This window comes from Anguilla anguilla, chromosome 12 (genome assembly GCF_013347855.1).
Source record: "Anguilla anguilla isolate fAngAng1 chromosome 12, fAngAng1.pri, whole genome shotgun sequence".
Classification (NCBI taxonomy): domain Eukaryota; kingdom Metazoa; phylum Chordata; class Actinopteri; order Anguilliformes; family Anguillidae; genus Anguilla; species Anguilla anguilla.
Window position 1 is genome coordinate 38,328,615 of NC_049212.1, and position 15,874 is coordinate 38,344,488.

The 15,874-nt window shown below is 42.0% G+C and overlaps 2 protein-coding genes across 2 annotated transcripts; both read left to right on the forward strand.

Annotated features, from left to right (window-relative positions):
* Positions 1-3,079: 3,079 nt before the first annotated feature.
* LOC118210135 (odorant receptor 131-2-like) lies at positions 3,080-5,615 on the forward strand. Its single transcript, XM_035386037.1, has 2 exons — positions 3,080-3,111; positions 3,439-5,615. Exon 2 carries the CDS (start codon positions 3,483-3,485, stop codon positions 4,434-4,436), a length of 954 nt encoding a protein of 317 aa, XP_035241928.1. The 5' UTR covers positions 3,080-3,111; positions 3,439-3,482; the 3' UTR covers positions 4,437-5,615.
* A 7,188-nt stretch (positions 5,616-12,803) lies between these two features.
* Positions 12,804-14,513, forward strand: LOC118209112 (odorant receptor 131-2-like). The gene has a single exon (XM_035384263.1). It carries the CDS (start codon positions 12,805-12,807, stop codon positions 13,756-13,758), a length of 954 nt encoding a protein of 317 aa, XP_035240154.1. The 5' UTR covers position 12,804; the 3' UTR covers positions 13,759-14,513.
* The last annotated feature ends 1,361 nt before the right edge of the window (positions 14,514-15,874 follow it).

The window sequence follows — 15,874 nt, forward strand, 5'->3', positions numbered from 1 at the left end:
TGACCAGGCAAAGTGGGAGTTCTTAACCTTGGTTAAGGCGGAGAGTCTGGCGGCTACGGAGCTGAAATTCCGAATAAACTTCCTGCAGTAGTTAGCAAACCCCAGAAACCGTTGGACGTCCTTGATGGATTTGGGTTGTGACCACTTTTGTCTTTTTCGGATCCATCTGGATGCTCCCGATTGACGCTGAATCCTAGAAAACTGGTCTGAGACATAAAATTCACATTTCTCGGGCTTGACAAAAAGATGGTTCTTAAGCAGGCACTCGAGAACCTGACGGACATGGGACACGTGTTCATGCACAGATCTGGAAAAAATTTAAATATCGTCCAAGTATACAAAAACAAATCTGTTGAGCAGATCCCGAAGAACATCATTAATCAGGGCCTGGAAAACAGCGGGGGCAGTAGTGAGTCCGAATGGCATGACCTGGTACTCGTAATGGCCAGTAGGGGTGTTAAAGGTCGTCTTCCACTCATCTCCCTCCCTGATGCGGACTAAGTGGTAGGCATTACGTAAGTCCAGCTTGGTGAAGATGGTGGCTCCCTGCAGAAGGTCAAAGGCGGTGGCCATCAGAGGAAGTGGGCATCGGTTTCTTACCGTTATCTTGTTCAGACCCCGGTAGTCCATACACGGGCGAAGGCCTCCATCCTTCTTGCCCACAAAGAAGAATCCTGCACCAGCTGGGGAGGCGGATGGGCAGATGAAACCGGATGCCAGCGCCTCTCTGATGTAGTCATCCATAGCTGTACGCTCAGGGGAGGACAAAGAAAAGATGCGCCCCCTGGGGGGACAAGAGCCTGGGAGTAGGTCAATAGCACAATCATAAGGGCGATGGGGAGGTAGAGAGTTAGCCTTCTTCTTACTAAAAACCTCTTTAAGGTCAAGGTACTGGGATGGGACTCGGGATAGGTCTAGAGACTCAAGAGAAACTACAGGGGAACTTGGGAAGAGGCATTTGGCAGAACAAGTTGGACCCCACTCCAGAACTGCAACAGACGGCCAGTCTACATGGGGGTTATGACGGGTTAACCAGGGGTGTCCTAGCACAACAGAAAACTCTGGGGATTGAATAAGGTAAAACCTCACCTCTTTTTGGTGTTGCTGAACAGTCATGCGTAGAGGAGAGGTGTGTTGACTGACACTGCCGTTACCCAGTGGCCGTCCATCCAGAGCAGTGACAGTCAGAGGAGAGGGAGTGCGAGTGCCTTGTGTAGGAGAAGGAGCTGGTTGGCGGCGTCGCAATCACAGGCTGGGTGATCAAATACCCGCCTTGAGCTCAGCAGTGAATAACTGATAGCTTGCGCAGATCGGGGACTGCTCCTCCCAAACAGCTGTGGCCCAAGCTAGGGCCTTACCTGTGCGCAGGATGATTATGTAGGCAATCCGGGCACGATCAGTGGGAAACGAGGAGGGCTGAAGCTGGAAGGTCAATGAGCATTGGATTAGAAAGTCTTGACAGACACTTGGATTCCCATTGTAACGCTCTGGGGCTGGAAGGCGTGGCTCAACTGAGGGACCTGGGGCTGGAGCTGGAGCTGGGGCTGGGCGCGTAGGAGAGGGAGGAAGAGGGAGAGTAGATGGATTTGTGATGAAAGATGCTGGATGGTCTTAAGTATTTCACCCAATACCTGGTCATGTCTTGAAACGGCCGCCTCTTGGCGTGCAAGAATATCTTCATGGCGTTGCATCGAAACATCGTGACTGGCCAAAGACACCACCAGGTTTTGCAGGACAGGGACCTCGGTGGCATAGTTATCCTCTGCTGGGTTCATTTTTAAGGCTCAGTCTTTCTGTCAGGACCGGGTCGGGATTCGAACCCCCGTCCTTGTGGTCAGAGTCTAGAGCTCTACCACTGGGCCAGACTCAAAGACTGAGGAACCCAAAAGTAGAGGCAGGCACAGGAAGTCAAACGATAAAGCGTTAATTTTCCAAGAACAAAAAACTGGATTCCAAAAAATATACACCAGAAAGTACTAAGACACAACAGTCTTTAAGTTCCAAAGAACACAATCCAAAAAACTTGTAAACAAAGAAGGCCAAAAAATTTCAAAATCCAAAAAACTAATAGAAAATGAAACTAAACACAAGAGAGTTTGCAAGCACAGCAACAGTCCAACAAAAGAGAGCACAAGGTAGCACTTACTCAAGGCAGACAGGACAAAGACTGAGCAAAGACAGCTACAAAATGGGCAACTTAACTACACAGCACAATTAAGACACAGGTGGAACATATTACCAAGACACACTCAAAGACAGAAAAAAAAGGAAACCCAAAGTCAACAAGGATGTATTACAGTCCAGATCCTGACAGAATAAGGCACGGACTTGTGCCCCATGCAGCAGCTGGTCCTGGTGTTAGCCTTTTACTCACTCCTTACCAGCTTCTTAGCATGCCAGAGCCAATCCAGTCATGCCAAATCAATCAAAACTCTGCAAGATCTGGAGCGGGAAAAACAGGATCAAATATGGTTACATGGGGATTGAGCAAACATGGGAGATGTGTATGTGGTGCAGAAAACCAGGATATGGACCACATCCTAAATAATTGTCCCTTAAGTCCACCTGTGACGGAGTATGACCTCCTAGAAGCAAATTACATCGCATCACAGTGGATATTGGTTTGGAGCGATAAGATATGAAAGAATGAATCAAAACTGTGCCACTCTACTTCCACCTCTACCCACACACTTCCCTTAAAATCACCACGGGCTGCTTACAGCTGATCTTGGGATGTATTAGCATATGTCCTCTCAGGGAAATGAAATCACCCATCCTGGGGTTATTAACTAATTATCCACAAACTCGGAATAAATAAATACATATGGATTCCCACTACTTTCACAATGTAAAACTTCATTATTGTGCAGAAATGTGTAATAAAGTGCAAAAAATTCATCTCATTCATACATTCAAGCAGCTGTTAAACACAATGCTCTCTGTGGCACAGTTGCACTATGGGTTGTGACAATGCCGTGAAACTAATTTGCCCCTTGGGAAGTACAGGACAATAATAGAACTAATGAATGAAAATCTATTGGCAGAAAATTATATAAATGCAACAACTCCTCTTGATACACAGCATCAGTGAACTGACACGGACAGGGTAAGGTAAGTGTGAGGCAGTTTACATGCAATATGATTTTTTTAAACTGCATGGATATTTATTATTGTGAGATTTTTTTAAATGACTGATTATTAATATTCCACTATAAATTGTGCTTTGTCACACTATACTCCTTACACTTTAATCTCTTTTTAAATTAAAGTCTTTTTTAAATCAATGGCCATTCATTTATTTAAATGTATATACAAATAATACTTATTATTTTATGATATTAAAGATATGCCATGTTTTGCACATTCAGATTGAATTCACTGTGTATGCATATGTTTGTATTTTACTTTTTTATTTGCTTGTTTGTTTTTTATAACAAGGTTGCTTCGGGTCCTTGCAATTTCTCACTGCCCCCTTCTGAACGATGCAAAATCTGACTGAGTATCCAGGAAACTCAACACCCAACGCAGACCTCTTAATAGCAATAAAAATCTCTATTGTCCTCCCCCTTTTCTTCGTCTTCCTCTACTTCATCGTCCTGATGCTGCACACCCTGGCGTCGCAAAGGCAGTTCTGGGAGAACCCGCGCTACATCCTCTTCGGCTACATGCTGATCAACGACACCCTGCTGGTGCTGTGCTCCGTCCTGCTCTTCCTCCTCTTCCTGGCCGAGTTTCGGTTATCCTTCGTCCTCTGCATGACCCTGATCTTCATCTCCACCGTCACCTTCCAGAACACGCCGTTCATCCTGGCGACCATGTCGCTGGAGCGCTACGTCGCCATCTTCTACCCACTGCGGCGCCCCGCTGCCTGGCAAGCCGACCGCATTTGGGCCGTCATCCTGCCCACACTGCTCGTCAGCTTGGTGATGCCCATCATCGAGCTGTGCATGGGCGGGCGCTCCCCGGGCGCCAGCGCCCTCACCACCCTGGTGCTCTGCCGGAGCAAAGATCTCAACAACTCGCCGCTCCTCACGCTGGTCAAGATCTCGCTGTACGGCGTCTTCTTCCTGGCGGTGGCCCTGGCCATCCTCTTCACGTACGTGCGCATCCTGCGGGAGGCGCGGCGCATGCGGCGGGACCAGGAGGCGGTGGGCAAGGCGCTATACACGGTGCTGCTGCACGGCCTGCAGCTGCTGCTGTGCGTCATGTCCTTCATGCAGCCCGTGACGGACCAGGCCTCGGAGGTCCAGGCGCGCTGGCTCCGCGAGGAGATCCACTTCCTCAACTACTTCTGCTTCGCCCTGCTGCCCCGCGTCCTCAGCCCACTCATATACGGGTTGCGGGACGAGAGCCTCCGCACCCACATGAGGAGGGCCGTCCTGTGCTGCTCCCCCGCAATCACCACTCAGCACATGGGCAAACCCGCAACCCATTAATGCCCAGATTTTTTTTCCCAGAGGTTTCTTACACAAGCATCTATAGTCATCCAAAAAATAAGAAAAGATGGAAAAAGAGTGGTAGAGACTTCGGCAACTTTAGTTGCCTGCGGGCTTAAATGGGTTAAAATCAGTGAGGGGTAGGGGTAAGTTACATTTCTTGAAGGTCCCCAACATTTTAAAATCTTGACCTCATCACTGAGAATTTGCTGCTGCAGGAGATTAACCTGTGCTTGGTTACTGTGCAGGATACTGTTCTTTAGGATTAATAAATATTTTAATATACTTAATGTGCACATGTCTACATATGTCTGGCATCTACATAAATGCTACATAAATGCACCAGATAAAAATAGCAGATGTATGACAGAGAGGCAGCAAAAGACTCCAAGTCAATTAAGTCAATATTAATCAAATTTCTCCAATTGTTTTGTTGATTTATTTTATACCTTTCTCCTTCGACCCCAACTCACACGAGGAAAAAATAATTCCATGAAATGTACATGATAATGCAATATAATCTACAGACTAACCAGAAAATATTGTTTGGTGGTATTAAATTAATAAAAATAAATATGTCAAATGTGAAATATGTCTTGGAAAAACAAACAGCTGCCTCAGACGAAACTGGGTATCATTATTTAACATTTTCTTAAATCAGGCCAAATGTTGTTTTGTTGTCCCTACTTCTGGATTCCCTTGGTAACGGTGTACCCTAGGTGTAAATGTAGCCTACATCTTTTTTAGCTGGAATTGGTCAATATGCTGTAGTCTCAACGTAATGCCAGTAAACAGGAAAAGAAGATAAATGTTAGATAAATGTCTGCATTGATGTTTGTCCATAAATGACAAACCATTTTCTAGCAAATAAAATTTTTGGTTCAAATTTACTGCAATAATAGAGGAAGACGTAGAGCTTCGCGAAGCAGTGAACAATGTACATACAGGCATATAATTATAAACAGCTGTCTTGTAAATATTCCACCAATTCCAGTGTTGGAAATGACAGAAATTAGGCTCCCAAGAATTGTCTACGTTTACCTTGCAATGAAACATTTCAAAAGAGAACAAATGGTTTTTATAGGGGGAATATTTGTTATGTTCAAATGCCAGTTTGTTCTAATTAAAGGTGGAGAAACGAAGCAGGAGAATATAAAAACTACGTAAACAGTGACAACATAAACAAACGTTACTGCGTTACTTGTTATTTCTGATAACAAGCAAAATAAATAACAAGTAAATTACGTTAGCTAGCTAGTTAAATCTATGTCTAGCCAGTATTGAGGTTACCAGTCGAAGAAAAGAACCGTTACTTAGCCAAAATCAAATGCGATAACGTGACACTACCAGAAAAACAAGTGACGGAAACAGATAACTGTTGACAGTAGTGCACCTTGCTGAGCATCATACATTCCTTCCGTAATCCATAACTGTTCTGGGTTTCATGCACATTCCTGTGTAAAAAAATGCACTCTTTCTATGATATTTCTTAAAAACGATGATTAGAGACACAAACTGGGGCTAGTGGTGGGCAGCATGTGTAGCCAATGCAATTACTGTAGGTCATTTATTTGTATAGCATGCATTGCTGGAAACACATCGTGGCTCTTAGCCTAATCGTTTGGGTCATCTTGCTAGGTTACCACAGCAAAAAATGATCAGGCAATGTAACACTGAAGTCATTGGAAACAGGTATCATAACGTTAGTTCAAAACGTAGGTAAAGCGTATCAACTACTAGCATTGATCTAACGTTACTGTGCATAATTTATACAATGTTAGCTACGTTTAGCTAGCTAGCTAGCTACAATCAATTTAGTTAGCTGATTCATAACTGTTGCGGGCTTATTACTGGTCAGCTAGCTATCGCTTATCATGAGTTTGTTACCTGAAACGAAGTCAGTGCTAGAGTGAGAGCACCTATTCGACCACCTTCGTTCGACAGACAGGAAAGCGTAAATTGATTTGCAACTATGAAATGGGCGAAATATCGGTTACAACCTGTACCTAGTTATGTAGGGAAAAGGTCCTTGTTATCCTCCTGTGGTTATTTTTTCAGTACGTTCATGATTTTTTTCTGTGCCGGCAAATAAGTCAGAGGTGGTCCAGCGCTAGCTTTTGGTTGCTAAGGGGACGTGTATCGACCACTCCATATAAATGAATGGAACTTGACATAAATTTGCTAGTATCCTTTCGTGCGTATTTGAGGTTAATGAGGTCGTGATGAGATAATTACGAGCGCGTTGCTTGTCTTAAGTTGATAGAGTAAATAAGGCTGTATTAGTATTACTAGATGTGTGAAGGCGATTTTTAAAATACAGTTTATTATGTGTATTTTTACTGGACTTACATTTTAATAGGTAATGATGTCCAGTTCTCGAAAATACGAAGTAACAACGGGCAAGCACCAGCTATAATAATCGCAGGGATTCAAACAATTAGTTTCACAATATTCCCTCGTGAGGTTACAAAGTTAAATTATGTATTTTTTTTTTTTACAGATTTTCGAAATGTAGTTTGTTCCTGAGAGTTCCTGAGGTTGCACCCCACAGCACAACAACCTGAGCCCAACACCAATCTGCTCATCAGTTTAACTTTCACTCCGTTTGTCATCGGTGTCATATTAAACACAAACCCAATAATAAACAAACACAGAGCGGAAGTTAACTTAGGGCCAAGCGCATAACCTTGGCAACGCGCGTGCGTCCAATGAAAGCGTCTATATGTCTATGGGGGAGATGGATAGGGGAGATGGCAAAAATTCAACTTTGACCCCCTCGCCGCGTCGCGGTAACCAATCTGATTTGATCTAATGATCCGTCAAGTAATTTTTTTCTAATTTTAGTTCCACATTCTATCGTTCCACAATGGAGGACCTAACTCGAAATGGCCGTATCGGGTTTCCCAACTTAATACAATCTTCTACAGAGACATTGATAAGAGGAACCCAGCGTGGAGAAAAGTCTCTGAAATTGTCGGTGGCTCTAGTTATCGCCGTTAGCTACTATCACTTTCCAGTCTGAATAAAAATCATTTTTGCAGTAACCTAGCTCTGACAAATGTTAATAAGCTGCCTAGCTAGGCTGTCTAATGTCTAGCTATAGTGAGTAACAACAAACAATAACAAACAAACAAAAATCTTCCTAATGTATTAGTTGCTAGTTGTTCGTTTCTACCGGCCACCTAGCTAGCTAACCAGATGTAACTTTGAAGTCATTATCTGGCAAATTAGCCAGACAATGTTTTTGTTGTTGGTTGTTAGGCTACTCACTAGCTAGACATTAAACAGCCTAACTAGGCAGCTGACTAACATCTTTCAGATCTAGATTAGTGCAAAAATGATTTTTATTCAGACAGGACAATGAATATGAAACACGACATTAAACCCGGTCAACATTTAACGAACACAACTGTCTGTCAAAAATAGGTGACACGCCCACAAACAGCCGATTGTGTGGACGCGGCGCCGCGACAGAAGCAAAATGGAGAATGGCCTCACATTGGTCTTTGCCTCGGGCCTCCAAATCATTAAAACCGCCCGTTTGTATGTACAATATAATTTTTCTCCGTTCTTTATTTCATTACATTACATTTTATTTGGCAAACGCTTTTATCCAAAACAAAGGATAATAAGCACATATCGAAGTTCGTTGGACCAAATACAAACAGATATATTCTAAAAAATATTAATATTTTTTATCGAATGAATGGGGCACATTGGGCTGGTGCTCAGGCACCCAGCCCCCCGTGCATACACACACACACAACACACACACACACAAACACTTTCAATTTTTTGAATTCTTTCTTGTATTCAAAGACCCAAATAGTGTTCAGATACATTCTCTAAATCATGATAAAAGCACATTTGCTGAATTGTTTTCGCTGTTTGTAGGCTATTTTATCATCTCCTTTTTCACAGCCCTCTTTGTTAATATAAACAAAACAATGTTTTACATTTCTTTGATACTGTTTTTCTATTCCCTCATAACACATAGTTCAGGGTTATTAACCCTTCAGAAAAGTTAAGTGAACTACAAATTCCAATACCCCTGCAGTGTCCATGTCAGAGTGAGAGACATGTTCATGTCCCAGAGAGGACAAGAGATTAAAAAATAAAATAAAATAAATGTGCAAGCGTAATATCAGTTCAACCTTACTGAATCAACCTTACTGTCCATAAATACAAATTTCATCTAACACACCCAGTGGAAACCTTGATGAAATGTACAGTTTGATACTGATATGGCCAAAACCTTATACACTTGTTCCAGCTGAAATCAACCTACTTCGCAGTCTCTTCAGTATATCACGCAGAAATCTGTATGTCAGTACATTCAAGGGTTAGAATTAAATTTGTAATTTTTAAATTTAATTCATTTTGAACTTTGTTCTACATTCATTCCCCCCCCCCCCCCCCCCCCCCAAAAAAAAATATATATATATATTACCCAATGGTTGCTTTTCTACTGTATTTATTTTTTTCTATAATTTTCTGCTGTTTCATGGTCAAATAATTTTGTATTGCTGCAGTGTGGTTCTTATTCATTTACATGAGATTGACATTTGAATTGACTATATTCGCTTTGTTTCAATTTTGGAATTGAACAGAGACTTGGATATGAATTAATGAACATACTGACTTTTTTGCTCGACAGATCTCTTTCTCTACCTAAGATCAGATGGATAATGTTACCAACCTAGGAAGATACAAGCAACGAGTGATACTGAGTGTGCATTTGCCACAATGTATCAGCTCAATCCAAGCTAATCTGGATATTAGCACACTGCATTGGCTAGGCAGTTGATCTGCTTGTATGATGGTTGTCACAAATTCTAGCTCAATAAATTGTTACTTGGTTTACCATGACAGCGTTTATATGCCTGTTATCTATGAAGCTCCTTTTCAGGGTATAGCAAGTAAAGATTTTTAACATGTAGAGAGAGTGATATAGATTATTTGCTATATATCATCACGAGTGTGATGAATGTGAGGAGTAGCGGGTCAGAGCTTCAGGCTAATTCTTATCTGTGGGGACAATCGATTTCTCTCCAACTGCAATCATGACTTCACTTTGGCTTTGGTGCCTCTGTCGAATCAGGGCAAACGGAAAGGTAGGCCCATCCGTTATTGTCTAAACTGCAGCGAAGGCCTCCCCTCAAATGCCGGCATCTACTGATTAGATTAAATTGCAGAATGTGCCTTGAGACCAAAATGGGAGGAGGAGTGCAGACGGAGAGGGCGTCGTCTCGCCGAGTGGCTTGACGAATCAGAGAGGGCTGGCATTAGTGAGGAGATCCACCCGGGAGGTGGCTGCAAGAGTCACACATCTCCACAGAGTTACCTTGTTTGTTCAACAAAAGGGAAAAACAGGATGGTGTAATTAGACACTTGTCTCCGGGGTCAACTGTTAATAATTAATGAATGTTCACAGCACTGAACTGGAGAAGCGGCTCGACTCTTAACTGCTCTCTCGAGATTTCTGCCTGTAGCCCACCCCACTACACTCAAGCATTAGACAAACAGAAAGCCAAACACCAATTATGTGATGATGAAACTCAGAATGTGATTGCCAATGTTGTTTGAAAGCTTGGTACGCGCAAGTCTAGACAGCTCACGTCAAATTTTCAAACTTTGGCAATCACGTTCTGAGTTTCATCATCACGTAATTGGTGTTTAGCTTTTTATTTATCCAATGCTTTTCATTACACTGAAGCAGTCAGATACATAAGATGTACAGCTATTATAAAATAATTTTAAAAAATAATGAATTACCGAAAGCAAATATTGCAAACAAGACAAGTGTTATTTCCTTAGCACAGCAAGGAATACAAAATGTGCACATTAAAAATGAGTAAATTGCCCTTAACCCCTTCATTAGCAGGCAGTCTGATCCTAATCATGATATTTAGAGTAACAGATAGATACCAATATCACAGCTGTTAGAAAGCATTCGCTTTCATTTTTTGTGTGTCATATTACTCTCCAGTGGATCTACTGCAAACTGCAGAAGACACTGCATGCGCAGTCAGACTTCTCAAAACTTACAGTAGATACAGGGTTTTTATACTGGGGTCTGTGAAAAACATTTTCACTTTTAAGAGTGTTTGTGTTTCCAAGTTTCATGTTTAAGACTTTAAGACCAAATAAAACTGATTTACAAAAATGTCTGGTTCATCCTTGGCAATCCCCATAATCTATAACATATTTATGTTTTCATGAGATTGGCATCATTTTGGATGGTTCTTGCAGATAATGCATTCTGGTGTCCACATGACATAACTGCAGAGATATTTTGTGTCTATGCAAACTTAGTAATACATATTTAAAAACAAAATATTACATTTTAAAAATAAGTTGAATAAGCAAAAAAAGCAAAACAAAAAGAGAATAAGATGGCAATCCATGTATTCTCTCTATTACACCCCATAAGACATGTTTAACATAGTCTGATTTCAGTCTGGGCAGTGCCTCGGAAATGTTCAAAAATAAAACATGTCCATCAAAATGAAACATGTCCCTGATCTTATTGCCTGTAACTAGGACAATTAGGCATATTTTTCCTATAACTGCCCTAATGCCTTATTTCTGCCTATATGGTTCCACTGCCCCAGTATTGTCAAATCAACTCATCAATGTAAATACAATATTTTATCATATATACATTTGCTGCCTTATGAAGTGGATATTATCAGAGGGGTATTCAATGACTGACAAAAAAGGAATGTGTGTGTGTGTGTGTGTGTGTTTGTGCGTGTAATCGGGGCTTTAAATAAAGTTTCAGGGGGAAAACTCAACCTAACAACTTAAAAGTAAGTTTTTGTCTGCGAGTAAAAACATCTACATGATGTTGCCTTTGATGATATTGTGTTTTGCCCATATTACTACCCCTACCCATGGAATGTAGTGCCTTGATTTAATTAGCTTGGCACAAGGCTTATGTCAATCTAAGCAATCCAAGTAAGGATTTCCTTACTTTGCCAATGCAAAATTTTCAATAGGGTGACCGTCTACCAAATATAATAAACACCCCAACATATCAAGTAAAAATGGGCCCTTTCATAACTGTATGAGTAAGTAAGTAAAGATTCTATTAAATAATAGGGGATCATGTTTGGCTAGATGGCTGACAATGTAAACAAAGATAAAACAATTCCTGCGAGAACTGGCCATGGTGAATTTGCCTGTTAAAGAATTCACTTCTCTAAAACCACGTAGCAGGCCATTCAGAAAGAAGCATGCTCTTTCCTCTCGCAAATGAATCCATAGGAATATGACACGTATGAACCTAATATACCTGTCCATACCTGAGCCAGCCTCTCCCCAGATAGCCTCAGAGTGACTCTTGGCTATCTGGGCTCTTAACCTTGTTCTCTAACCTTCCCAGCATCCAAAGAGCCATACTGAATAAGGCAGAGACTTGTGCCCCACGCAGCAGCTGGCCCTGGTGTCAGCCTTTTACTCACTCCCTACCACCTTTTTAGCATGCCAATCCAGTCATGCCAAATGAATTCAAACTCCGCCACTCTACTTCCTCCTCTACCCACACACGTCCCTTAAAATCACCACTGCCTGCTTACTGCAGATCTTGGTATGTATTAGTATATGTCCTCTCAGGGAAAATAAATCATCCATAATGGGGTTATTTACTAATTATCCAAAAACTTGGAATAAATAAATACATATGGAATCCCACTACTTTCACGGTGTGAAAATTAGCAGAAATATCTAATTAAGTGAAAAAAGTGCATCTCATTCATACGTTCAAGCAGCTGTTAAACTAAATGCTCTCTGGCACAGTTGCACTAATTGTGAAAACTATGCGCTGTGACAATGCCGTGAAACTAATTTGCCCCTTGGGAAGTACAGAACAATAACAAAACAACGCCCATTTGAGAACTAATGAATGAAAATCTATTGACAATAAACTATATAACCACAATAACTCCTCCTGAAACACAACATCAGTGAACTGACACGGACAAGGTAAGTGTGGGACAGTTTACATGCAATATGATTTTTTTTTAAACTGCATGGATATTTATTATTGTGAGATTTTTTTTTAATGACTGATTATTAATATTCCACTATAAATTGTGCTTTGTCACACTATACTGTTTACACTTTACTCTCTTTTTAAATTAAAGTTTCTTTTAAATCAAAGGCCATTAATTTATTTAAATTTATGTACAAATAATACTTTGTAACTGCTAATTATTTTATGATATTAAAGATATGTCATGTATTGCACATTCAAATTGAATTCACTGTGTGCATGCATATGTTTGTATTTAACATTTTTTTGTTTTGTTTTTTATAACAAGGTTACTTCAGATCCTTGAAATTTCTCACTGCCCCCTACTGAACGATGCAAAATCTGACCGAGAATCCAGGAAACTCAACAGCCAACGCAGACCTGATAATAGCAATAAAAATCTCTATTGTCCTCCCCCTTTTCTTCGTCTTCCTCTACTTCATCGTCCTGATGCTGCACACCCTGGCGTCACAGAGGCAGTTCTGGGAGAACCCGCGCTACATCCTCTTCGGCTACATGCTGATCAACGACACCCTGCTGGTGGTGTGCACCGTCCTGCTCTTCCTCCTCTACCTTGCTGAGTTTCGGTTTTCCTTCGTCCTCTGCATGACCCTGATCTTCGTCTCCACCATCACCTTCCTCAACACGCCGTTCATCCTGGCGACCATGTCGCTGGAGCGCTACGTCGCCATCTTCTACCCACTGCGGCGCCCCGCTGCCTGGCGAGCCGATCGCATTTGGGCCGTCATCCTGCCCACACTGCTCGTCAGCTTGGCGGTGCCCATCATCGAGCTGTGCCTGGGCGGGCGCTCCCCGGGGGCCAGCGCCCTCACCACCCTGGTGCTCTGCCGGAGCAATGAGCTCAACAGCTCGCCGCTCCTCACGCTGGTCAAGATCTCGCTGTACGGCGTCTTTTTCCTGGCGGTGGCCCTGGCCATTTTCTTCACGTACGTGCGCATCCTGCGGGAGGCGCGGCGCATGTGGCGGGACCAGGCGGCGGTGGGCAAGGCGCTATACACGGTGCTGCTGCACGGCCTGCAGCTGCTGCTGTGCGTCATGTCCTTCATGCAGCCCGTGACGGAGCAGGCGTCCGTGGTCCGGGCGCGTTGGCTCCGCGAGCAGATCCCCTTCCTCAACTACCTCTGCTTCGCCCTGCTGCCCCGCGTCCTCAGCCCACTCATATACGGGCTGCGGGACGAGAGCCTCCGCACCCACATGAGGAGGGCCGTCCTGTGCTGCTCCCCCGCAATCACCACTCAGCACATGGGCAAACCTGCAACCCATTAATGCCCAGATTTTTTTCCCCCAGAGGTTTCTTACACAAGCATCTATAGTCATCCAAAAAATAAGAAAAGATGGAAAAAGAGTGGTAGAGACTTCGGCAACTTTAGTTGCCTGCGGGCTTAAATGGGTTAAAATCAGTGAGGGGTAGGGGTAAGTTACATTTCTTGAAGGTCCCCAACATTTTAAAATCTTGACCTCATCACTGAGAATTTGCTGCTGCGGGAGATTAACATGTGCTTGGTTACTGTGCAGGATACTGTTCTTTAGGATTAATAAATATTTTAATATACTTAATGTGCACATGTCTACATATGTCTGGCATCTACATAAATGCTACATAAATGCACCAGATAAAAATAGCACATGTATGACAGAGAGGCAGCGAAAGACTCCAAGTCAATTAAGTCAATATTAATCAAATTTCTCCAATTGTTTTGTTGATTTATTTTATACTTTTCTCCTCCGACCCCAACTCACACGAGGAAAAAATAATTCCATGAAATGTACACGATAATGCAATATAATCTACAGACTAACCAGAAAATGTTGTTTGGTGGTATTGAATTAATAAAAATAAATGTGTCAAATGTGAAAAACAAACAGCTGCCTCAGACGAGACTGGGTATCATTATTTAACATTTTCTTAAATCAGGCCAAATGTTGTTTTGTTGTCCCTACTTCTGGATTCCCTTGGTAACGGTGTACCCTAAGTGTAAATGTACATCTATTTTAGCTGGAATTGGTCAATATGCTGTAGTCTCAACCTAATGCCAGTAAACAGGAAAAGAAGGTAAATGTCTGCATTGTTGTTTGTTCATAAATGACAAACCATTTTTAGCAAATACAGTTTTTGGTTTGAATTTACTGAAATAAAAGAGGAAGAGGTAGAGCTTCACGTAGCATTGAACAATGTCACTATCTTTGTTACCATAAAGCGTTTTCAAAGTGGATTTGAGAAGAGAAAGAGGAAGAAGGAAGATGCCCAGTTTAATGGAAGTTTGCCTAAGCTGACAAAATTCTTTAATAAAGCAGCCAGAGACTCCACGACGGAGGAGCAACAAGTAGAGTGAGAGCATCGACCACCCTAACCGCTAGTGTATTTACTTCATATTTATTTGAGAGCACTGGACATTGTTACCTATTTAAATGTAAGTCCTGTAAAAATACACATAATAAATTGAACTTCATACATATACATTTAGTTATATTAATACAGCCTTATTTACTATATCTACTTTAAGACAAGCAACGCTCGGAATTATCTCATCGTGACCCATTAAATCAAATGGCGCAGACGGTGCTTCATAATTTCAAACTGCATTCCTAACGGCTATTTTGCGTCCTGCGACTTGAGTTACAACAGTGAATATGTACGGATTCCTAGACATGCTGATAGCGACCACCCTTTCTCATATTAACCTCAAATACGCAGGACAGAACACTTATACATGCTAGCAAATTTAAGTTCCATTCATTTATATGGGGTGGTAGATACACGTCCCCTTAGCAACCAAAAGCTAGCGCTGGACCACCTCTGAGTTATTTTCCGGCCTATTTTTATGCCGGCACATAAAAAACCGCGAAAGTACTTAAAAAAAAATAACCACTGGAGGATAACGAGGACATTTTTCCTACATAATTAGGTACAGGTTGTGACCGATATTTTGCCTATTTTTTCATATATAGTTGCAAATCAGTTTACGTTTTCCTGTCTGTAGAACGAAGTTGGTTGATAATAGGTGCTCTCACTCTACAGCTGTAACGTTAGTTGAAGAAGCTGAGCTAGCTAACGTTAGCAGCCTTACTGCTGCCCATAGACGCTGCTGCCTCAGCCTGTTGTGCACCCACCGCACAACTTCTAGCGTTACTGTCTCTGCTGGTTGCGGTGAACCAGCTACAGTGTGGGAGGAAAGTGTCAGAGGCGACAGACAGCTAACACACCCAGTGGAAACCTTGATGAAATGTAGAGTTTGATACTGATATGGCCAACACCTTATACACTCGTTCCAGCTGAAATCAACCTACCTGTCTCTTGAGTATATCACGCAGGAATCTGTAGGTCAGTACATTCAAGGGTTAGCATTAAATTTGTAATTTTGAAATTTAATTCATTTTGAAC